The 25,165-nt window shown below is 44.9% G+C and overlaps 1 protein-coding gene across 1 annotated transcript in view; it reads right to left on the minus strand.

Moving 5' to 3' along the window:
- The window catches only part of ADAMTSL1 (ADAMTS like 1), a 447,514-nt gene that overhangs the window by 8,157 nt on the left and 414,192 nt on the right, over positions 1-25,165 (minus strand). Inside the window, exons 22-26 of the mRNA XM_033173001.1 lie at positions 22,401-22,529; positions 17,270-17,449; positions 11,959-12,093; positions 6,460-6,660; positions 3,971-4,151 (exon numbers count right to left, since the gene is read on the minus strand). Of these exons, the coding sequence (XP_033028892.1) occupies positions 3,971-4,151; positions 6,460-6,660; positions 11,959-12,093; positions 17,270-17,449; positions 22,401-22,529 (826 nt within the window). The remainder of the gene's footprint in view (positions 1-3,970; positions 4,152-6,459; positions 6,661-11,958; positions 12,094-17,269; positions 17,450-22,400; positions 22,530-25,165) is intronic.

The following is a 25,165-nucleotide window of genomic DNA, read 5'->3' on the forward strand; positions in this document are numbered from 1 at the left end:
GAAGAATTACTGGTGGGTGAGACCCAGGGGTGTAGCAAAATGACCTGTCTTATCTTCCTTCTGAAACTGTACACTTTCAGTCAACTTGGCTTTTATCCTAACAAGGATTCTCACTTTCTACTTCTGTGAAAGGGCAATGGGACTCGAGAAACTCAAAATCTCTCTCTCTCTCTCTATTTCATGCCCAGGAAATGCAAATTTTGGGATGCATTGCTAATTCTTAAGGTTCTATGACACTGGCAGGCCAAGAATATACATTATGATGTTCCCCGAACTGTTTCTTTTCTTTCTTTGTGGGGTGGTGCTGTGATTTGACAATATAATTTAGGCTGCAGTCTTAACTAGGAAGCAAGGACCATTGAATAAAATGAAAAAATAGAGAGGAATTTATAAAACCATTAGAAGGAGTTGAGGGAAGTCTTAGCTGTGGTAGCCAAAGATTTGTTACGATGTTATGAAGTTGTTAGGTTGGAAAATTTGTGCAAAAAATTATATATGCAGCAAGGAACTTACTTCCAAGTAAACATGAACAGGACTTCTCTTTCTTGACCTTTAAATTAAATTAAAATGCAAACTCTACAACTGTGAATTTGCTTTTATTTTTGTGCTGCTAACTGGGACTCCCCCTGCCCCAAATACCCCCATAAACCTATCGGGTCCTGCCAAAACAAAGAAAACAAACTTCCCCTGTCTTTGTAACGCTGCTCTTTGGAAAGGGTCAAATCCACAGGTTTTTCTGCCCCTTGTAAATTTCAGCCCTGCATTTCCAACCTCTTTCTCTTTCCAAGCTTATCCACATTTCATCAGTTTCTTGGGAGTCGGGAAAAGCAGCATGGGCGCTGCTGCGGCTTAGGAGAGGGGCGAATGAATGTGCATAAATCATTCCTGCAGAATGTGTTCCCACCAGCAAGTCAGAATTTTGCTGATATTAATGAGCAAGTTTCATATTTCCCGCACTCTCCTGGTCCCAGTTGTCCCTTACGATTCAGCTGGCCACCTTTTGCCTAAAGCAGAGGTGTGTGGAACATTATGGAAAAGTAATAAAAGGGGAACTATTTCCAAAATGGTCACTCCAAGCTGATCACGCAGGTCTTCGTTGTTGTTTTGTTTCTATTGGCAGCTGTGCTGCTGTTGCTGCTGCTATTGTCAGAAAAGATTCTGAGGTCATGAAACACCCGAAGCGGCCCATGATAGAACTTTGCTCCACAATGTCTACGTTGGCCTCGTTTCTCACGACACAGCGAATGGCTTGCGGGGACCACAAACTTGCAGGTTCTCGGAGAGCAGCTCTCAGCCACTTGCTCCTTCGCAGCCTTTATCTTCACTTCCACACCATACTGAGCTGAGCAAGGTTTGGCTTAGCCTGCTGTTGTCCAAACCCCAGGCTCGCGGTCGAGCTCTCTTCTTGCTAACCATTAGCTGTAGCAACGGAAAAAAGCCTTGGCTGTATAGCCTGTGCTTAGTGAAGAGAGAGCTGAACCACATGGTCAAGTTGAAAAGGCAGGTAAAGGTAAAGGGACCCCTGACCATTAGGTCCAGTCGCGGACGACTCTGGGGTTGCGACGCTCATCTCGCTTTACTGGCCGAGGGTGCCTGCGTACAGCTTCTGGGTCATGTGGCCAGCATGACTAAGCCACTTCTGGCGAACCAGAGCAGCGCACGGAAACGCCGTTTACCTTCCCGCCGGAGCGGTACCTATTTATCCACTTGCACTTTGAACCGCCGACCTTCTGATCGGCAAGCCCTAGACTCAGTGGCTTAACCCACTGCTCCACCCGCGTCCTTGAAAAGGCAGAGGAGGAGGAAAAAAAGACAGCAAGCTTCCCTCTGGGAGCACGCACACTTGGGAAGACAGAGGCACAGTGAGTGGGTGGTCCCTGTGTCTGGGGGGTTGACCACTTGCCTGTCCTGAATGGGGGCTGCTCTCCTTCGTAAAGAACAGGTGTATAGGATGGGGGCCGTCCTGGATCCATCTTCGTCACTTGAGGGTCAAGTAGCCTCAATGGCTAGGAGTGCCTTTCAGTGGCTTGTGATGATTATTCGTTTGTAGGGGAACAGTTAGAGCTAGGTGCGCCAGCTTCCGAAGGCAATTGGGAGGCCCGATGTCGTGTGTACGACGCCCCAACGTCACGTGTCTGAGCATCGCGCCTCCCTCTCTGAGCTGGGCACAAGCCACCCAGACCTTGGGAAGGAGGTGCCAGGCTTTAATACTTTAATAAATTTACTGGGAACATTTAGGGGACTAGTCTGGTCCCCCTAGTCCACTGACTGCACGCCACTGTACAGGATAGATATGGATTGTAGCTAATTTTACGTGTTTACGTCTCTTCCCAAACCAGACGTGGGAGGATAGTGGATTCAGGGTAAATGGGAGTATGTACGCAGCCTACATTTCCTCCAAAAGATGGGTTGAAAAATCTAGTCTCTCCCAAGCACAAGCCTAGGAATCTTTATGGCTAAGATAACACTGCATAATAACATGGGGAGTGTGGCCTGCAGTTTGGCTCAGTTTATTTATTTAAAACCGCTGGTCATAACAAAACAGATCGCAGAATACAGTAGTCTCCAAAAAGTGCTGAGGATTACCGCTTTCTTTTACTAAGCTGTGCATTTTACAAGCCGTCTCGTAAAAGGAACTATGTGACTATGAAAGCTGGATTCACCCAATACTTCTCCCGCCTCCTGCATTCATATGGACCTTGTTTCTCTCTAGGTTTTGTTTTTTTTAACAAGAGTTTCCTCACTTGACTGCCAGCAGGGAACTCTTCATTTACCCCAGGCAACCAAATTTTTGGTTTTTTTGGTTTTGTTTTTTTGCTTTATAAGGCTGATTAATATTCTACCTACAGCCTTTTAAATGTGTTTGTGGGATTTTGGGGGCGCCCTTTATTGTTTTGTTGTTTTTGTTTTAATTATTTACTTCTGTTTTTACCTTGTATTTTCGTCCTGTGAACCGCCCTCAGATCTTGTGAGGAAAGGCAGTTTATCAATCTAATAACAACCACAACCACCAGGCAGCTTCAATCCTGCGGTGCAATCTGCACTTCAGTAGCATTGGGAATACGCACAGCACATGTTGAAAGCACATGATTAAAGCACATGAATTCTGCCGAAGAATCCTGGGAACTGTAGTTTCCCCCCTCACAGAGCTACAATTCCCAACACTCTTAACAAAACCACAAAATTATTAAGGGAAGTCATGTGGTTTAAAAGTGCATTGACGTTGCTTTCTGTGCATGGTGTGGATTAATGTTTTGGTCAGCAAAAAGGTCAAAAGGTAAAGGACTCCAGGACGGTTAAGTCCAGGAAAAAGTGGCTATAGGGTTGCAGTGCTCATCTCACTTCCTTGCACGAATATTAGAAAGTTATATTTTATAGCCCTGATTCAACAAGAGCCATTTATTTTTGTGGTGCACACACAGCAAGGGCAAGCAGCAGAGCAAACCTGGACCCAGATACTTGCAGCTGCTACTGGATCTGCACATAGAGTTTATAACAGGTAAAGGTAAAAGACCCCTGGACGGTTAAGTCCAGTTGAATTTGACTATGGGGTGCAGTGTTCATTTCGCTTTCAGGCCGAGGGAGCCGGCATTTGTCCACAGACAGCTTTCCAGTTCATGTGGCCAGCAGGACTAAACTGCTTCTGGCGCAACAGGACGCCATGATGGAAACCAGAGCGCATGGAAATGCCGTTTACCTTCCTGCCACAGTGGTACCTATTTATGTACTTGCACTGGCATGCAGGTTGGCAGGAGCTGGGACAGAGCAGCAGGAGCTCACCTCACTGCGCGGATTCAAACCGCCGACCTTCCAATCGGCAAGCCCAAGAGGCTCAGTGGCTTAGACCACAGCGCCACCCGCATCCCTCCTTTGGGTCAGCAGCACACTCTTAGCTAGAGAAGGGAACCATCATTAGTTTGTAGTGATGCTTTGTAGCACATAGTTATACATTTCAGGGGAAAGGCCAAACCTCGAAGGGCAATCTCTTCTGTTACAAGCAACCGGCTGCAGAGCCGGTTTGGGCTTCTCCATGCAGTGGGAGATGTTGACTTGGGTTCTGTCCAGTAAGCATCTCAGCTGGTGATACTGCAGACCCTTGTTACCGCAGGAGGCTGAGCAGGGTGACATCTTATCCACCGACCACCAGTAATCTGCAAGAGCAGCAAAACATCCAGGTGAAAAGAGTTAGATCGAATAGAGCTTATTAGTAGGGGCAAAAGCAGCAGACTTCTCAACCCATCTTATTTTGCACTGATATATTTGTACGTTTATAGGTCATGGGTGGCCAAGTGTTTTTTTTACCCTCGAGGGCCACGTTCTCTTCTGGGTAACCTTCTGAGGGCCGCATACCAGTGGTGGGCAGAGTCAGTGCAGCAACAAGTGTAAATTTTTATCTTTGTAGAGTAGATGAGTTTCTACACAGTGCACACACTCAACTCACCTTCTGTCCTTCATCCAGAAAAGAAAGAGGCATTTTCAGAGTCCATTAATGCACATTTTGTGAAAGCTGTGTACTGTGGTATCCGCAGCAGTTCCTTAGATTTCCGAATGTGATCCCATCTCCAAAAAGGTTGGGGAAACCTGTCAGTCATTGCCATTTATTGGAAATGGCTTTCCCCTCCACCACCACAACCCTTTTGATGCAAGTAACCAGAGCCAGATTTAGTTTTGATGAGGCCCTAAGCTACTGAAGGTAATGGGGCCCTTTCTATGTCCAGCTGTCCTTTGTCAACAACAAATTGTTGCTGTTTTTTGTGTTGAATATATGCTATATGGTAATTTATGGACCTAATAGGTATCTAAAGCCATTTGCTGTAAGTAGGTTGTATAACCATAAAGAAGACTGATCACCGAAAAAGTGATGCTTTTGAATTATGGTGCTGGAGGAGACTCTTGAGAGTCCCATGGACAGCAAAAAGATCAAACTTATCCATCCTTAAAGAAATCAGCCCTGAGTGCTCACTGGAAGGGCAGATCCTGAAGTTGAGGCTCCAGTACTTTGGCCACCTCATGAGAAGAGAAGACTCCCTAGAAAAGACCCCGATGTTGGGAAAGATGGAGGGCACAAGGAGAAGGGGACGACAGAGGATGAGATGGTTGGACAGTGTTCTCGAAGCGACTGGCATGAGATTGGCCAAACTGCGGGAGGCATTGGAGGATAGGGGTGCCTGGCGTGCTCTGGTCCATGGGGTCATGAAGAGTCGGACACAACTGAACAACAACAAAGGTTTTATTTTATTTGTTTTTCATCTTATATTTTGGAAATGTACATCCACTTTTTTCCCTTTAAATTTTTGAGGGGCTCCCAAGAGAGTGGGGCCCTAAGCTATAGCTTGTTTAGTTTATACGTAAATCCGGCACTGCAAGTAACTATGAAGAGGAACTGTACCATATAGTGCCAGGAGAATGGCCCTATAATTCACTGATCCAAGATGGAAGATGATGGGAAGGGTTGCTGCTAACAATGGCATGCCGAGAATCTGAGACGGGAGCGGCAACTGGGCATGTGTCTGTCATACTCACAAGTCAACAAGAGGATAAATCCCTCTCGTGTCATGATTCTGCTCGCAGGAGCGATTTCCAAGACTACCTGCATAACAGCATTCAAAACATGGGAAGCTCCAAAATCCTTAGGAGCATTTTGGCATACTGTAAACATTGATTTCAAAACGCTAAACTCCCTTGGGTGTGAGCGGAGTTCCAGACTTAAAACTCAGCACACCTCTGTCAAGAACATAACTGTGGAGGCAGGACCGGATTTAGGTTCTGAAGGTAATCGGGTCCTTTATATGTCTAGCTGTCCTTTGTCAACAACAAATTGTCGCTGTTTTTGTGTGTTGAATATATGCTATATGGTAATTGATGGACCTAATAGGTATCTCAAGCCATTTGCCCATGTTGCCATGCAACCAGTCCATGCAGAATGTAGGCACCCTATATATAGAAAGGAGGAAACCAGTGATATTTTAGGGAGCAGGCTAGCAGGCGGGGCCCATGACTTACAAAATAGGAGCCTACACAACACAAAACACTGTTGCTGTATGTAGGTTTTATTTGTTTTATTTGTCTTATATTTTGGAAATGTACACCCACAGGTGTTTTTTCCTTCAAAAATTTTTTAGGGCCCCCAAGAGAGGGGGACCATAAGCTATAGCTTGTTTAGCTTATATGTAAATCCAGCACTACATGAAGATGCTCAAGTGATTCAAAAGTTGCTTTGCATGGTATCCTTAACATTACACTGTAGGGTATAAACGTTTGATATTTGTGGACGCCGGTGAAGTGTGTCTTCTTCTTTGAGCTTAGCAATATTCTAAATTCCATAATCTATTGCCCAGAAACTGATTGCTTCCACATGAAATTTGTGTGGTGTTTGTTTGTTTAAAACAACAACTGTGTAACCTATGCTGTTACACCAATTCCAAAAATCTGCAGGTGCAGTTTTTTTTTTTTTTTTACCTTGGACTGTCAGAGATGTTTTTTGTACGAGCGAGCCTGCCTCGTTCTGAGCCACGCAGCTGATTTCTCCTTGATAATCATGGCTGATGTTCAGTATCTGAATAATCTCTCCAGATGACAAGACGTGGTGAGGCATGCTGAGGGGCTGACCAGCATGAAACCAGGTAATATTAGGAGCGGGATGACCGTTCACTGGGCAGCCTTTAAAAAAAATAAAAGGACAGTAACATATCAAATCTCAGGAAACTTGGTCCCCGATAACAGAGAACCCAAAGATGGTAGCTCCATATTCTTGATTTAAAACATTCATAATCTGCATTGTCCTGTTAAATTCAAAATGGCCAGTGGCATTCATATGAAGAGCAATAAAGATCATGAAACAGATCCTTTGCAAACCAATCACCAAATAGACACTACCTACAAGAGAATAGCAGTGAGCTCTGAGCTGCTGTCTTAATTAGACTGGCCCCACTCCAGAGGTGGTTTTAGAGTAGTGTGATTGGTTTGGCCGCACCGGGCGCCGACACCACAGGGTGTTGCACAGCAAAAACAATGCAAAATGGAGCGTGGGAGGGCCCCTCGACCGTTAGCGTTGCATAAGGCACTGCTGAAATTTGAGGGCTCCTACCCACTCCTGACATCCACAGAGGATGGGGTCAGAATAATAAAGATGGCAAGGCTGGTGAGTCCCTGCACATCATTACCAGTGGCGGAGGAAGCCGCTCGGGCGCCTAGGGCAGGGTGCCCAGGGTCGGAGCGAGCTGCCCATAGGGGCAGGGTGCACCGTGCAGCCTCTGGAGTCTGCCTGCCTCCTCCCATTCAGCTGCCCTACAGCTGGGGGGAGGCAGCAGGCAGACTGTTAGCGCAGAGCCTGTGCGCACCCAAGCCACCGCGTCACTCCCAGGAGAGACACGTGGCTCGGGCACGCTGCAGGTCCTGCAGTGAGTGGCGCCTGCCATTTTGTCACCCCCTCAGTGGTGACACCCAGGGCGGCCCGCCCCCACCGCACCCCCTTCTTCCACCCCTTCTCATTACTATGAGGATCCAAATCAGTGGTTAGTACCAGCAGTGGGCCCTGCCGAGGCCACCAGCTCTGGCACTTTCCCCAATATACAGCATTACGTCTAGCCCTCTTTTAGGTATTGCACATCTAAACGCCAAGGCAGGTCTTATAAAAACACCAGTGCTCTTTGTGGTCTGTTTTCATGAAGCCGGACTCTTTCGCTGGCACCATTTCCCCCCAACGGATGGCTCTGAAGCGGGGACACGATACTTGCACAGACATCCGTAAGCCTTGGCTCCTACGAAAGGTTCTATGCGCAGCAGACGAGGGCTTTTGCCTCCACAGCGTGCTGTGCCTGTAACTTTCGCATTGTGGCTAGGCGTGATCTGGCCCCGAGTGACTCCTAGTTTTTATGCATGTTGCAGATGGGAACAGAATGTATAAAAGTACATCTGCAGGTTCACAACAACTACACTATAGGCCAAATTCAGTTTGTCCTCAGCCAATTTTTTTCTCTTTTTTTCATCTCCTACAAAGTTCTGGGTTGCCAAATAAGTCAAGCCTTGTACTCATCGCTATAGATTTAATTTGCACCAGCTATTACTCTCTCTTCCAAAACAAATATATAAGATAATGGAAATACCACCAAGTCAACAAAGGGAAAATAAGTAAGTAAAACTCGCCCCCTGTTCTTGCGGCGTGTGCAGTGATACATTTTCCTATTTCTCTCTTTCTCTCTCTCACCCTTTCTGATATCTATGAAAGTAGTAAGTAACATGTATTGCTCACTTGCACCTGTGAGAGGAGCATCAATCACCCTTGACAGGTGAGATATTCTACGTATATTCTTTACACAAAACATAGTATCTTGCACAGTGAGAATAAAATATAAAAAGATACTGAAGACTGACCTCTCATTCTGTGGACAGGAATATTAATCCCACCTAGTGCATCTTATTGCTAGTAACTCTTATTCTGTATTTCCTATCTGTCATACATTTTGACTACTTTTTGCTCAAGACTCGTCTAAAATAAAGGGCACAGCCTATGGAGGTAAATAAGCCTTTACATCTATCTGTAAGCATACTCTCTCAAACGAAGCACGGGGATATATAGACCTTTTAAATATTCCACTGTTATGTCACAGTGGCTTCCCATTCTACCCCCTTTGTAGTGAATAGACTACAAAGTTTGGTAAGTTTAAAAGAAGTTTACTTACAAACTCATTCAAGGCCAGAGTCCTGCGTTTTTCTATACAGCAGCAAGAAAAACTTAAGTTTATAAAATGTGGCAAAAGCTTCTGAACACACAGTCTGAGCTTGAAGTGGTCAAGCTCAGAGGTCTACTCTGATCAGGTTCATATGGTGGAAGAGAGCGAATAGCAGAAAGAAGGTAAAGAAACCAACAACTTGCCTAGCTGCCGGTTACTGGACATAAGGGGGCGTGACCTGGCCAAGTCTTGCGCAATAGCTTACTCTATTATTATTATTATTATTATCATCATATTATTATTATGGAGGTCTTAACTCCTCCATGCATTTAACTGGAGCGACACATGGTAGCTATATGAGTCTACATTTCCCACCCTGCAAATCTTCCGGGTTCATCCTGACTCTGCTGATTCTACCTTTTTATGTATGGCTGTCGCCTTCCTGGCTCCACGAGTGATGACACTTGGTGAACTGAATTGGATTTCAAATAGAGGATGAGGATGTTCTGTGTCCTGAATCAACAGAGGCTGTGTGTGCACATCATGCATTTAAAGCACGCATGCACACGCACACCCAATCCTAGGAACCACAGCTTGTTAAGGATGCTGGGAATTGTAGTTTTGTGAGGGGTGAACCACAGTTCCCATGTGCTTTAAATGTGTGGTGTGTACTCAGCCGAAGAGAGCGGGGCCCTGCAGTCTAGCTTCTCAGAAAGACGCATTCTCTCCCAAGATCCCAAAGTTAGACTTGCAGAGTGCTGGCAGCCAGGCAAAACTAGCTCTGACTTGTGAACTGAACAAATATGATATGGAAGTCACCAGGGGAGAAGACAATAAATATGGAAGGGCAGGATTTCCTTTTTACAGTTGACTGTACTTCTCTGGTCATAAAAAGCACACTTTACTAGCAAACTCTGCTGTTATTGTTTCATATCTCCCATGAATAGGGGCCTTTATTGCTTTTTAAAAAAACTACTTGTACTGAAAGTCTGGGTCACAGACTGGACGCGAGTCAAATGGTATGGGGAGAGGCTGGTTTTTGCACTGCTCCATAAGAGTCAGATGAAGGGGTGTGGAAGCTGGTGCTCTCCAAATGGGGCTGGACTTCAACTGACGGGACTTGGAGGCCAACAGCACCAGGAAGGCCATAGGTTCTGCATGCCTACCTTAGGAGCAGGTTCACAGTCTGGGGAACCATTAGATCCCAGTTGTGTCTCTGAATACCGAAGAGACTTCTGTGGCATGGAGAATCTTGCACTCCCCCCATCATCCCCGACCACTGGACCAGCTGGCAAGAGCTGGAGTCTCACAACATCTGGAGGACCACAGGTTCCCCATCTCTGGTTTAGTGCCAAACCCCCTACCCATTTTTATTTTTTTGGGAGACGTAACAGCAGATTGCTTTTAAAAAAGGTGCTGATGTTAATCTTTAAAGCCCCAAAGGACAGAAAACAATGGCTTTGATGTACAGTCGCACCTTGGTGTTTTAACAGCTTAGTTCGTGAACGTTTTGGCTGCCGAACGCCGCAAACCTGGAAATGAGTGTTCCGGTTTGAGAACTGTTTTTGGAAGCCGAATGTCCGACGCAGCTTCCGATTGGCTTCAGGGGCTTCCTGCCGCCAACCAGAAACCACGCTTTGGTTTCCGAACGTTTTGGAAATTGAACGGACTTCCAGAATGGATTTCGTTCGAGAACCAAGTATAGGTTTTCTTACCTAAGATGCTAATGATTCTGTTCAGATCTCGCTGCCTCACCAAGTTCAGGAGGAGAGGAGAGATATAACCACCTGCATATTGGTGGCAACAGGCTCCTCCAGATCCTTTTGTGACCTGAACTGTCTGCCTTGCTTTTTCAGTGATTTGGCAGCTCAATGCAACTGCTGCCGTCATGTCTAGCACTTGACTTAGCTATCACACCTCTCATATATACACAAAAACAAAACAAAAATTGTATTTCCAGTGCAATGATAAAAAGAGAATAAAAATCCCCACCGCCCCAAAATCTTCCTTTTAGCTTCTTGGAAAGGTCCACAGCCTTAAATATCAACACATAACATTGTACATTTTTGTTCCCCCAAATAAGAGATCAGCATACTTTTTGAATATCTTAAATGGGTCACTAATAAAAATATGTGAAAACGGATGCTTTTCAAAATTGTTGAGGCAACTGTTTATAGGTCCCTGGTAATGTATTAGAAAACAGAATACTAAATGCCGGACCTGGCATGCATGGCATTGATATCTTTATCTATATAAAATTATTCTAAGTCCTAAGTGGTGGCTGCCATGGGTAGATTTACTGTCTTTGATTTAGTTTCCAACTGTTTCAAGTGTTGCTTACACCCCAGTTTCTCTTAAAACCTGGGAGCTTGAAGCATCATTCCAAACCCAGCAGCATCTCTGCTGCTGCATTATAAACGCTATCAAATATTCTTATACAGATTGCACGCACACACACGTGAAATCACCGCACATCAGGAAGATTGGATTCCTGCTGATTCTTAGAAATAAATAGGACGTGTGGGGTAGGAAACACCAGGGATGCTTGTCAAGTGTTTCCACTTATCTTTGTGTAACAAGAATGGGTAGCCCTGAAGGAGGGTAGGTATCAAATTAACATTTTGGCATTCTCACAGCTCAAGCCTGCAGACCATAGCTGTCAACTTTTCCCTTTTTTAAAAAAAGGGAAATTCCCTTATTCCGAATAGGATTCCTCGCAAGAAAAGGGAAAAGTTGACAGCTATGCTACAGATGTCTACTCAAATGTAAGCCTACCAAGTTTAATGGGGGGGTTGTTCTCAGGTAAGTGGGTAAAGGATTGAAGCCTAAAAGTAAGAAGAAGAAGGGGGGGGGGAGAACCCAAAACACCTATCTCAACCACCATTCTTTGCGGCTTCTGATTTGACAGGTAATTAATCTACAGTTGCCATTTGCAATAACTCTCCAGAAACCCATGTAAGTAGATTATTTTCCATCTGTACAAAGAGAAGCCAGCATAGACCAACATTTCAAATTCCTCGGTCTATGGGATATTCATACAGAATTCCCAGTATACCGGGGAGCGGATTCGCAATTGGATCTCCCACTAAAAAGAGGGGAAAAAACCCCTACAGAAAGTTAGAAACAACTACGTGTGTTTGGAATTAAATTTTGGAGCAGCAGTACGGGTGGAGGGGCTGTTCCTTGAAATGAAGTTGCTCTCCTACAATCCAAAGTTTCCATGAGCCCCGCTGGAAGGGAGGAAAAAAAAGTTGAACGTAGGTAAATTCTAAACACCTGAACTTACCAATCAGCACAGAGCTCCCTGGGCTGAGCACTTTTCTCGTCCCCGAAGGAGATGTTATCACAGAAGGAACGCCTGGTCCTGTGATGGACAACGCGGCTGCCATGTCTTCCAAACGATGAGGGAATTGTGGCGGGTCTGGGAACACATTGAAAAGCCTAAGATACAACAAGGAAGCCTCTTAACCAAGACCGTTAATTCCTGACGTTATTTTAGTACCGCTGGCGGTATTGTTTGCCGCACTGAAATGCGAGCTTCTCAAGCGGGACCATATCTATCTTCTGACACGGGGAATAACGAGGGCAAAACATTAACGAGGCAACAGGCCTAACGAGCGACATCATGAACAGAACCATTTTCAGCGTTGGCAAGTGGAATCCTAATAAATGCAGTGGGATGCCACAATAGCCAGCAGATGGACAAAACTAAGCTAGGGTACACAGGTGAGTCTATGGCCCATAATTAATCTGTGGAACTCAGTGTTGCAGGATATGTTTGATGGTCACAAGAAAAACTTTTTAAAATATCAACTGGTTTAGTAGGGGATTCTAGTCAAACGTAATAGTAATAGTAGTAGTAATAATAATAATAATATTGATTGATTGATTATATCCCGCCCATCTGACTGGGTTGCCCCAGCTACTTTGGGTGGCTTCCAACATATATAAAAACATAATAAAACATTAAACATTTTAAATAAAGCTTCCTAATACAGGGCTGCCTTCAGATGTCTTCTAAAGGTTATATAGTTGCCCATCTCCATGACAACTGATGGGAGTGGGGTCCACAGGGCAGGTGCCACTACCAAGAAGGCCCTCTGCTTGTAGCTTTACTTCTTAATTCTAATATGATACTAGTGATGGTCTATCTCTGACTATTAGATGTGGGATAATAAAAAAGAAGGGGTACCATTATTTACCTGATCACAATTCTCCCGAGGATATCTCTCAGTAGAAAGAATCCTAAGCTTCATGGATTCGTCTGCCCAGCATAAACATGTCTAAGTCACCCTGGCAACACTGGGAGTTTTCCAGATGACTTCAGGGGTTGACGAATCTCTTAATTCAGAAACTTTCCCATTCAGAGCTTTTAAAAAATTATAATTAGTCCCCTTAAGTTGATTAAAGAGATACCCATCATTCAGTGACTTCTGCCTCAAGTTGTTATTTGCCTGCACAAAGGGGCCACTTGGATTGTGTTGCCTGTCATCAGTTCAGGCACAACATTGGTCTGTGGAGTCAGTCCACACATCCAAGTGCACCGAGTATAGCTAGCACAGTGGTCCCTTGGTTCTCAAACGCCTTGGTACTCAAACAACTTGCAACCCAAACACTGCAAACCTGGAAGTAAGTGTTCCGGTTTGCAAACTCTTTTTGGAAGCTGAACGTGCTCCGCTTTGAGTGTTACACTTCTGTTTTGGGTGCCACAATTCAGTTTTGAGTGTTATGCTGAGGTCTGTCTGTTTTTGCTATTTATTTTGCAGCTCTCTCTCTTTTTGTTTTTGTGACTGCGGAACCCAGTTCAGCTACTGATTGATTGACTGTGTGACTGCAGTACATTGTTTATTGCTTTCATTTTATGGATCAGTGGTCTCGTTATATAGTAAAATCCATGTTCAATTGCTGTTTCAGGGGTTGTTTTTAAAAGTCTGGAACGAATCGATCCACTTTGCATTACTTTCTATGGGAAAGCGTGCTTTGGTTTTGGAACGGACTTCCGGAACGGATTAAGTTTGAGAACCAAGGTGCCACTGTACATGCAATGTGTGAACCAGCCTTTGCACAAACAACAGGGCTTGAGAAGTCTCTGTTTCTAAAGGTGACGCCAGAGACAGAAGGGGAATTCCTGAGTTCCGCCTGCACGCTCTGCCCTGGAAGCTTGAGTCAGCAGGGGTTTAAAAACAAGCAAAGCACCGAGTCCTGAAAAATGAGGTCTGCCACGGGTACTTTCGTATGAGTTGAGAAGCATCCATTCGCCCAGGCCTCTCCAGAATGTGCACACTCCATTAGCAAATCTACAGTAGCATTTGCTCAACCTAGCCTATCTTTCAGCTCTCAAGCAGCAGGGAGTAAAAATGGCACAAACGTGTTATTAGGAAGGAAAATCCATCAGCAAGCGCCATAAATCAGCCCTAGGAACACATTTCCACTCATGCTTTGGGCCTGACCACGTCATTCCAAATCACCCAGCTAGACTCAAACTGCCTGCTATCGTGAAACACAAGACAAAGTAAACTTCACCCTTCGGTGAACTGAGTCCCTGTTTTGTGTGCGCTTTTTAAAATACAGGGCCGAGTTTGGTTTTTGCATCTGTCAGTGAGGTGTGAAATTGGTCCGTGTCACTTTGTGATTTACCACAGGGCTTGATTCTCCAGTAAGGAATCTGTGATAGAGAAGCAGGAGGAAAATATTGCCTTCATTTAGGGAAGCCTGTTCTTGGAGAAGGGCCCGTTTCTGTCCTCAGCACGAAAAGCTGGTGTAATATTAAATTCTCAAGTATCAACTCAGTGGAAGTGAGTTCAGGAGTGCCGTTTCAGATTCAGTAAGGAGGCAAATATATTTCATTACAGGTTGGTATTGGGTGTATCCTTGGGAAATTCTTATCCCAATTAAAAGGCCCACCGTTTGATGCATTAAATAGGCAGGGAAAGTCGTGCCTTTAAGGGCATTTGTCGACATTTCTCTTTTCATAATATAGCAACAGCTGTCATTTAAGCATAGCAAGTGAGATATTTTACTTTCTTGGGCTCTATGATCACTGCAGATGGTGACAGCGGTCACGAAATTAAAAGACCCCTGCTTCTTGGGAGGAAAGCAATGACAAACCCAGACAGCATCTTAAAAAGCAGAGACATCACCTTGCTGACAAAGGTCCGTATAGTTAAAGCTATGGTTTTCCCAGTAGTAATGTATGGAAGTGAGAGCTGGACCATAAAGAAGACTGATCGACGAAGAATTGATGCTTTTGAATTATGGTGCTGGAGGAGACTCTTGAGAGTCCCATGAACTGCAAAAAGATCAAACCTATCCATTCTTAAAGAAATCAGCCCTGAGTGCTCACTAGAAGGACAGAACCTGAAGTTGAGGCTCCAGTACTTTGGCCACCTCATGAGAAGAGAAGACTCCCTGGAAAAGACCCTGATGTTGGGAAAGATGGAGGGCACAAGGAGAAGGGGACGACAGAGGATGAGATGGTTGGACAGTGTTCTTGAAGCTACCAACATGAGTCTGACAAAACTGCTCTGGTCTATGGAGTCATGAAGAGTCGGACACGACTAAATGACTAAACAACAACAACAACAAGCATAGCAAGCTTACCAAGTCAGTCACCTTTCATTTTTAAGTGAAGAAATTTGTAACGCTGGCATACATATATCTAATACACAAGGCATTTTAACTATGATGGCTGCAGCCACGTAATGCGTAGAACCAGCACACAGGCCACAAGTCAAAGGTCCTCCTGAGGAGAAATCACATGTGGTCTGAAGCGCAAGAAAGGGAGGGCGCTGGTCCCTTTCAGGTCTGGCTCTACCGTTAGGCAGAGTGCAATGGTCACCTCAGGCAGCAGATGTCGGAGGGCAGGAGGCAGTGGTGAGGTGTTGCAAGAGAGAGAGAGAGAGAGAGCTGTGTGTGCACCACAGAGAGATGGACAAATCTGTCAATATCGGCTTCTCTCAGTTTGTAATTTCAAAAAAGGTATTTAATTCAGTCCTCCGCATTTCCACATCTATTTCCTTTCCTTTTTTCTTTTCTTAGAAGAGAATCTTGAAAATTCACCAGCGTTTTAGTTTGGCTTTCTCCTAATATACACAATTTTGAAAGAAATTTAGCCTATGTCAAGGCAACATTCCCCGATGCAATGCCTTCTTAAAGGTCATTTTCACCAATACTGTATATGCATCCTGGGGTACACCTTACCCTAGTTTATGTACTATAGTACACATGACTTGGGTGTAGAGCTGCATTGCAAAATTCAGGAGTGCAAATTTTGAAGGTATTGTTTTGGAAAAAGCAGTTTAGACAGTTTTGCCTTTAAATATGAACAGAATTGAATTTCTCCACCCATCCTTATGGTCACATGGCATATTCTGCACTTCCTAAGTGAGGGTGTTGGCCTCAGACTTGTTTAGGATTCAATTACCAGCCTGTCTGGCTTTGATACATGGAATTGTGGTGCGTCCTTTCCTACCCCCCAAATTGTGGTGTGTCCTTACATACCCTGTAAATACGGAACAGTCCCTGGAAAACAGGGGCACTTGGAGGGCCTGTCCTTCATGTCAGGCAGCAAAAAGTATTAGGTCAGCCCTGTGACCAGAGGCACTTAAGCCATCAAGTGCTTAACACCTTTAGAAACTCGCTGTGTTTTATGTTTCACATATAACATTAAACCAATGCTGCTCTCCACCTCAATATTTCCTATGGAAAAGGGCTGCAACAATATTCCAAAGGCCTTATTTACAACATGAATCCAACCTATCACCAAGTAGGTATTTAACAATTGCACACCTAACGCTAAATTTTGAGACTGTTTCTGTGCACTGTCTAGCTTCTGGAAGTCAAAACCTTGACAGCTCCTCTCTCATAACCCTACTGAGGTCCAAACTACACAAGATGTTAAATACGTGTCTGCCTCTGTTTGCATTGCGAGGGAATTCCCCATTGACACCACCCATATATTGCATTCCTCTCTCCATGCCTGTCCTCTTCCTGTTATTATGCCCCCAATGTCAGCTGACACCATCTGCCTATTTAAAACACCTGTTCTTCCAAAGCAACTACTCTACTCCCAACTTAAAAATGCTGGTGGTCAGCAAAAGAGGTTCAAAGACTGACTCAAGGTAAGTCTAAAAAAATGTAGTATAAACACCAATAACTGGGAAACACTAGCCTGCAAGGGCTCCAATTGGAGAACAGCCTTTATCAAAGGTATCATGGACTTTGAAGACACTCGAACTCAGGATGCAAGGGAGAAATGTGCTAAGAGGAAGGCATGCTTGGCAAACCCTCACTGTGACCAACTCCTGCCCGGAAACCCATGTCCCCACTGTGGAAGGACATGTGGATCCAGAATTAGCCTCCACAGTCATTTACAGACTCATTTTTAAAACCGTGTTTATGGAAGACAATCTCACGCAACTATGAGGGATCGCCAAATAAAAGAAGGAGAAGGCGACTTCGAATATCACAACTGGTTTGGCCCTGCACCCCTCACTTTTCTATTATAGCAATACTTGGTGTTTCTCTCTGAAATACATGTGAAGAAATCTTAGCAAGAAATGTTAGCTCTTTAAATGACAGTGTAAATATAATCTTACCCAGAACAAGAAGCTGAGTGCTTTCAGTAATCTGCCCACGAATGTTGGCTGCCCTGCAGGAGTATAAGCCTTGATCTGAGAGAGAAACATTTTCAATCTGTAGTGACCCATCCTGCAGATAATGGCCAGGGGCCAGCTTGATTTTATTCCTGAACCAGGTGAGTTCTGCTTCAGGCACACCTGTTAAAGAGAATATATTAAAATAAAATCCTGAGAGAGAGAATCTGCATTCTGTACACTCTGCAAAGTTGTTGTTGAGAAAAGCTGATGTTACATATGTTGGTTATTATTATTATTATTATTATTATTATTATTGCCAAAATCCAAGTCTATCTCACACACATTAACTTGTTCTGAGAAGAATAAAAGTCATTCATTCATTCATTCATTCTATGTACACATTATCCTGCAGTGATCAGGATCACAGCACAGTTCACATTGTATTTAAAAGAAGGTTAAATACAAATCAGTATTTAACAAATCAGTAAAATAAAGTATGCGAAAACATGCAAATTAAAATGAAGAGTTTAATGCAGGCTTCCTCAAACTTGGCCCTCCAGATGTTTTTGGCCTACAACTCCCATGATCCCTAGCTAGCAGGACCAGTGGTCAGGGATGATGGGAATTGTTGTCCCAAAACATCTGGAGGGCCGAGGTTGGGGATGCCTGGTCTAAATCCTAAATCATTTCAAAACATGGCTATCCAAAGAAATAATTCATTTCAACATCATCTTGATTTTTAAGCATTAAAATATATCCATTGATATCAGTTGGTTAAACTGACTGTCTTCAAGGGTTGCCCCCATGTCCCCATTGCAGTAATCCAGACTAATGACTATGTGGACATAATGACATTGGAAACGCCCTTATTCTAAGCCAGACCATGGTTTTTCTACACTCACTCTGGGCTTTTAGACAAGCCCTGCCAGGAGTTGCCAGGGATTCAACATTCTGCAAATCTTGGGGGTACCTCCAAACATACAGAGATCTCCCCCTTGATTCTCCATGAAGACATTTTGCATATAAAGTCATTGGCGCCACCAACCCAAGTTCAATATTAGAGGGAGTGATAACGTAATGGAGAGACGGAATCAAGAGCACATTTGCAGAATCTTCTCCAAGATCAGAGTTCAGGCAGGCATGGACAATTATCCAATACTTCAGTCTAATGCTACCCTAGTCAGATACATCCTATTCTGTAAAAGACACTTCTAATCTCAATCCCAATGGCTGTACAAGTTTCAGGTGGTGAACGAAAACCAAATTGCCACATCCACATTTCTTTTCTGGAGCTGGCGTGTTGCCTGGGCTCACGTGAAACCAAATCCTAAAATCATGACTCTGATCCATGGTTCTGCAAAACAACAAAGGGGAATTTTATTTGGATAAAAGTAAGGGCTTAAGGATTTGGATGCAAAGTGTTCCTGCTGCAACCTGCAGCTGTGTTCAGAACAGAACGGAATATAGCTCAGTGCTTCTATAACTTTGATCACCTGCACAAAAGAGTTACCCGCTGCTGCCTTCAAGGTGAACAGAGAAGAATCGAAACCAAATGTCCCACCTGCATGGAGTAAATGCCATGGGAAAGCAGAGAGAGAGAGAGACGGAGAAGAAATGGCAGTGAGCAGCCCCTAAGCTTTCCCTATCCTTCTTAAAAAGGTAAAGGGACCCCTGACCATCAGGTCCAGTCGTGTCCGACTCTGGGGTTGCGACGCTCATCTCGCTCTATAGGCCGAGGGAGCCGGCGTTTGTCTGCAGACAGCTTCCTATGCTTCTTACATGAGCCTTATTCCAAAGAAGTAGGCAATGAAACCGAGAACATGGCGATCTGGCAAAAACTTCAAGACGTGCAACTTAGGACACAGGGGCAGAGAGGCCGACAGAGTCGCTATTCAATCACAGCAGCAGCAGGGGGAGCAAGAGCATTTCCCGAATCTTAGTTTTGTGTTTTGCTTTACTGCGTTGTGCATCTGTCACCTGCAGTGCTTGATGGAAATAAGGCTTAGAAAAGGGAGAAGACATTAAAGAGAGAGGGAGAGAGAGAGATTAATAAAAAGCCATGCAGTCTTCAGAGTGAGAAGATTAAGGGCCACGTAGCCAACCAGAACAGGGAATATATTCAAAATGGCACAGGTGGAAGTAATTTTTTTTTTTTAAAAAACAAGGACTATCCTTCAAGGGGCTGTATTACTCCTGAAGTAGAAAAATATCATTTCCTAAGCACTGTTCCGCCGCACCATTATGTGCTATACTTTTAGCTCTTTCTTCTTCTTGAGAGCTCAGAGCAGCTTCCATTGGGCTCCCCATCAGGTTCCCATCTGAGGCAGTGCCCAGGGCCAGACCTCCATGCAGTGCGATCCTAGCCATGTCTACTCAGAAGTAGTCCCCCTGACACCACTGCACACTCTCACCATCTGTGCATGAGGAGGAGCCCAGCACAGACAATAGGATGTGCATCAGTGGAGGGGCCAACGCCATGTTTCGAATGCATGGGCCACCCATTCCCCCACCCAATTATCTTTAGCTCCTTCCTCTCATAGAAGCAGCAGAAGGCAAAGCACAGCATCACGCTGACCGTGCAGATGTGGTCATTGTGTTTCTGCTGACCACCGTTTCCTGTTACGATACACCAAGACCAAAACACCAACCTGGCTTGCAAATATAAAGAACAATTTCACTTGATTAAACGCACTAAAGTGCAACGTGCATGTCAAAGCCTGGAGATACTTATAGACACACAGTCAACTAATGGCACAACTCTGCCAATAATGTATAAAATGATAATGTCACAGCGCAGTGCAAACACGCAAAATTTCCTGCAGATTTTTTTTTTTAAAAAAATCAAGGACTATTAGAAATGCAAAGTCACGTAAATGGGAATGGTCACAGGAAAGGATTCTTCACATAGCCATATGTAGAGGCAGGGGTTATGCGTGAGTAGCGGATGCAGACGGACACCTCCTCACCGTAGTACAGTAGATCAGAAGACCTGTACTCTGGATGATAAGCAGGTTTTGCAATAGCTTCTTCAGTTCATAATACTATATACTCAACACGATACATCAAGAATATAAGATCTTCACAGGCACAGCAAGTGAACATGACGGCCCCCATACGCTCTGCCTCCGTCCCACTTTATTTAGCCCAGTTGCTCTCAGGGGTGCCAACTTGAATAAAATATTGGGGGAGGGGGCAAGGTAAGCCCCACCCGGCATAACTGATCACATGATGTGTTGCACATACACCACCTGAATGGCAGTGTCCATCAACTTTTTGGGGGGAGGCAAGCCCCCTCAAATATTTTATCAGGGGTGAGCTGAAGGGACCTCGGCCCCTAGATTTTGGCTCACATGACACAGTGAGCCATTTCCACCTGTGCCATTTTGAATATATTCCCTGTTCCAGTTGGCTACGTGGCCCTTAAGCTTCTAATGCAGATGGCACCATTAACTGAAAGACTTAAGAGACAAAGAGACTTTTTAAAAAGATTGGGAACCATTTATGAGGTACGTACAGAAGCAATATAAAGAAATGAACTCGCTAGCAGGGTTTGAGTAAACACTTACAATAAATTATGTAAATAAATGTAAAATTAAGTATATAATATATACTTAAGTATATAGGTTGAAATGTAAACTTCTGCCTTCTTAAATTATTACTTGCTGCCCACATGAAATGAGGCCAATGGCTACGTGTGGCCTTGAGTCCATATGACTGTCCACTTCTGCACTAAATGATCCTTTCCAGCTAGTGGTCTGAGCTGTTCCTTTCCTTACTGGTGATATTCTGGACACTGTTGCTATTAATCTATTGGCTATTTCAAGTCCACACCTGTCCTAGGCCAGCCAGTCCATTTGATTACAGCAGTGTTTCCCCAAACCTGTCTTTCAGACTACAATTCCCAACATCCTTGACCGCTGGTCTGGCCAGCTAGGGATGATGGGAATTGTTGTCCAAAACAGCAGGAGACCCCAAGTTTGGGAAACACTGGATTACAGTAATGAACTGCAGCATGTCCAGCCCAGCACTTAGATTTCTTTCTCCTCCTTAATCCCAAAGGCTCTCATATCACCTTGTAGCTAGGTGTGAGCACCGTGAGGCAGCTACTGAGTACGACTTAAGCTCCATCTGCCTCTCCTGCCGCCCAAGAGGATAATCAAGTGTCCTGGTTATTTTCTTCCACTCATTGACTTGCCAATTATTCTCCTTTACTCATGAATGGGAATGGATGTTGTTCGCACTTGTTGTTTGTTATCCAATTAATCTACACGCACTGGCTGCGCTCCAGCGAGTAAGTACCGCAAGAGCAGCCAAGAATTTCAGACTGCTGGCGAAATAACCACAGAGCGTGTGGTTCTTTGCCATCCGTCCTTAGCCATGGGATTCGACTGCACACACGGCTTTCTGGGTTGCAGCAGCAGCAGCTGTGCGCTACATCACTCCTTCTAATGCCGAACTCAGTCCCAGCAGCGATGACAGCTTTGCAGCCAAACAGAGCCACTGAGCAACAAGGCAATACCTGTACGTTTGGGGGAATCTCACAGTTTGGAGAAGTATAAACAAAATCTGAGAGAGAGAGAAGCCCGCCCTTAAGCGACAACCCATATCCCCTGCAAAACAGAAAGTTGCATGGAAGGGAGGAGAATGGGGAAGAATGAGGAATGGTAAATGCACACATCATAGAATCAGAGAGTTGGAAGAGACCACAAGGGCCATCCAGTCCAACCCCCTGCCAAGCAGGAAACACCATCAAAGCATTCCTGACAGATGGTTGTCAAGCCTCTGCTTAAAGACCTCCAAAGAAGGAGACTCCACCACACTCCTTGGCAGCAAATCCCACTGCCGAACAGCTCTCACATATAACCCAGTTCTGGACCACCTCGTTCTGTTAAACTCAAATGACAAGACAGGAGAAACAGATGAAGCAGGAAGGACAAGAAAACGAGGTGAGGGAAAAAGGCTAAAAAGCAGGTGAGAGATGGAGGGGCTGAGAGTGGGAGAGGTGAAAGAAGCAGGAGGAATAACTGAAGCAGATATGAGAAACAGTGGGGCTGGACAGGGGAGAAATGGAGGGGTGGGGCAGAGTAGAGGAGCCAGAGGAGGGAGGACACAGAGAGCAGAAACCTCGCACCTGCAACCTGGCAGTTGATGGTCACATTTGCGCCCAGGATGGTTTTCACGGTGCTCCCAATATCAACAGTGACAGCAGGCAACTCCTTGTTGACCAGGGTGGCTCTTGATGTCTTTATTAATGGCTTCCCTGTAAGTAGAAGGGATCACAGATTACTAAATAGATAAGGGAAGAAGCAAAATATGGGCACTGCTACACTTCCTGAAAATAGCGCAAGGAATTGGCACAGTCTGTATTTGTCTCCCGGCTGTCACTGACAGCCCTCGATTAGGTCTCTCATTTCCTTCTTCCCCCATCCTGCAAAATTTAGTATGATGCTAAAGCTGTGGTCTAAACCACTGAGCCTCTTGGGCTTGCCGATCGGAAGGTCGGCGGTTCAAATCCCCACGACGGGGTGAGCTCCCGTTGCTCGGTCCCAGCTCCTGCCCACCTAGCAGTTCGAAAGCACCCCAAAAAGTGCAAGTAGATAAATAGGTACCGCTCCGGCAGGAAGGTAAAGGGCGTTTCTGTGCGCTGCTCTGGTTTCACCACATGACTCGGAAAAACAGTCTGCGGATAAATGTCGGCTCCCTCGGCCAGTGAAGCGAGATGAGCACCACAACCCCAGAGTCGTTCGTGACTGGAGTTAACTGTCAGGGGTCCTTTACCTATACCTTTTTAAAGAGTCGCAAGCCTTCAGATGTTCTGCTATATCTTTCATCTTACAAACTTTCACTTTCTTCTTCAATTTTTTCTCTCCCTTAAGTCCGCTCACCCTCAATGGTGGGCGGTGTTGCGGCCAGGCCCTGGACCCACAAGTGATCCGACAAATGGCAGGCTGTATCGCTTGGCTGCTGCCTATTGGCCAATGCCATCAGCCCTTGGACGGGGCGTTCCCCTGGCAGAAGGCCCAACTAGCAAATGGGGATGCTTGGGCTCACTCCCAGGAGTTGTTAAATTGTGGCCTGTTGTGGTTTACCCTTAGATGCACTCCCAGAAGATGGGCTGGAGTGGAATAGCAATGGTTTTACCCAATGCCTACCCCAAACCATTCTCTACCAATAAAGTTGTGGCCATATTCAAGCCAAAAACCCAAAATACTTTTGTCCTCTGTGGTTATTCATTTCCCCTAGGGAACTGTGGGGTCATGGGGTCTTGGTATGTAAAATGTTTTAACCTGCTTTGTACAAAGTACTCAGACTAGACCGTTCCTCTTTTGGAAGGAATTGTTCCTGATCATGCACAACCTTATGTACTTGCAAACTTCATCTCAAAGTCATCTCTTTCCCCCACATTCCCCATCTGACAGCTATGTGCATGGATACAGGTGTGCAAATGCAGCACTATTTTGGAAACAATTCGAAGCATACAATTTGGAGAGAGGAGAGCATATACACAAATGGAGGATGCATAGAGATAATTTTGGGGACAGCAAAAGACGAAATGAAATGAAATAAAATAAAATGGAACCAGTAGACCCTGGCATGGTGAAACACCCCCGAGAATGTTGGCAGCTCTTATATGACTGAAAACAATATGGTGGTGTGGAAACTGGAGCATGATAACTGCTCATTCACATGTCAAATCCTACTTAAGTCTTTATTCTCTAAGATTAATGTCAAAAATCCTCTTGAACAGGAGAGCAAACTAGACAAATATAAAGCCAGTTGCAACAATAAACGAAAATGTAACCGAAGCTGATGTTTTCTTGACTATAGCCACAATCCTGATGTCTCAAGAGTGTACCCATCCAGCATCTGTATACACATTCAGGGCTTCCTCCATAATGTTAAGTTTCATTCTCCTTGTGCCTTTATTTGCATGTCTCTAGGGTGTGGCCCCAGAAGCTGGAGAAATTAACTTGTGCATCGAAGGGTTAACCTAAAGTAGACCGACTTCGATGAACCACAGAAAACGTTCTATACTGCTGGGGAGGGAGGGAGGGAGGGAAGAGCTCAAAACGCCCCAGCCCAAGTGAGACTCCATCTAGCTTACGTTATCTTCTTGTATTGGGGCCAGCCCACTTCCGAAGGCATTAATGTGTGAGAGAGATTCTCAGTGCTGGCCGGCTGCATGCTTATCTCCCAGAAGTGGGATTGTTCATGGGCCAGCAGAAGACAGAATGGATGCCGTCGTGTGATTCCATGGGCTTGGGCCCAAAACAGGAGCCTACAAGGCCTATGAATTAATCCAGCTATAAATCAACAGTGGCACTAAGAGGGGGAAAGCTGGCTAAGAAAGGATGGGTGGAAGAGGGAGGAGAAGGAGGAAGAATTATGGGTGCTTTAGTTGGCGGCGGCAACCAAAATGGTTGAAATCTGGTTTTGTTCCTGTCCTCCTGCCTCTCCGCAGATTCCGCTGCCGTGAATTAAAATCCATAAACTGCCCTGACAGCTGAAATGGACTCGTGGAATAGGCAGCAAGCTAATCTACGTATTTTGAGAGGGTGCCACGAAGCCCTGATGCTGTGCAGCTTCACTTTCAGTGGCACCTTTTGTATAGGGGCTCTAGTGTCCCTGAGACATCAATGTAGAGCAGCATATCCAAGCACAAACATGTTCCATTCAGTCATGGAAAGTTCACCAAGTTCTGATGTTTTACAGGGTGCTCCTAAATCAAGGAGGAGGAAAGAGAGACCTCAAATGACAGTTGGCCTTTTAATTTTTCCTGGTGGTTTCTTCTTCTTCTTCTTCTTCTTCTTCTTCTTCTTCTTCTTCCACAATCTCTTCGTTAGATTAAATATCTGTCAGCTGCTCAGCCCATAAAAAGTAGCAAACGACTCCAAA

This window comes from Lacerta agilis, chromosome 16, assembly GCF_009819535.1.
Source record: "Lacerta agilis isolate rLacAgi1 chromosome 16, rLacAgi1.pri, whole genome shotgun sequence".
NCBI lineage: Eukaryota > Metazoa > Chordata > Lepidosauria > Squamata > Lacertidae > Lacerta > Lacerta agilis.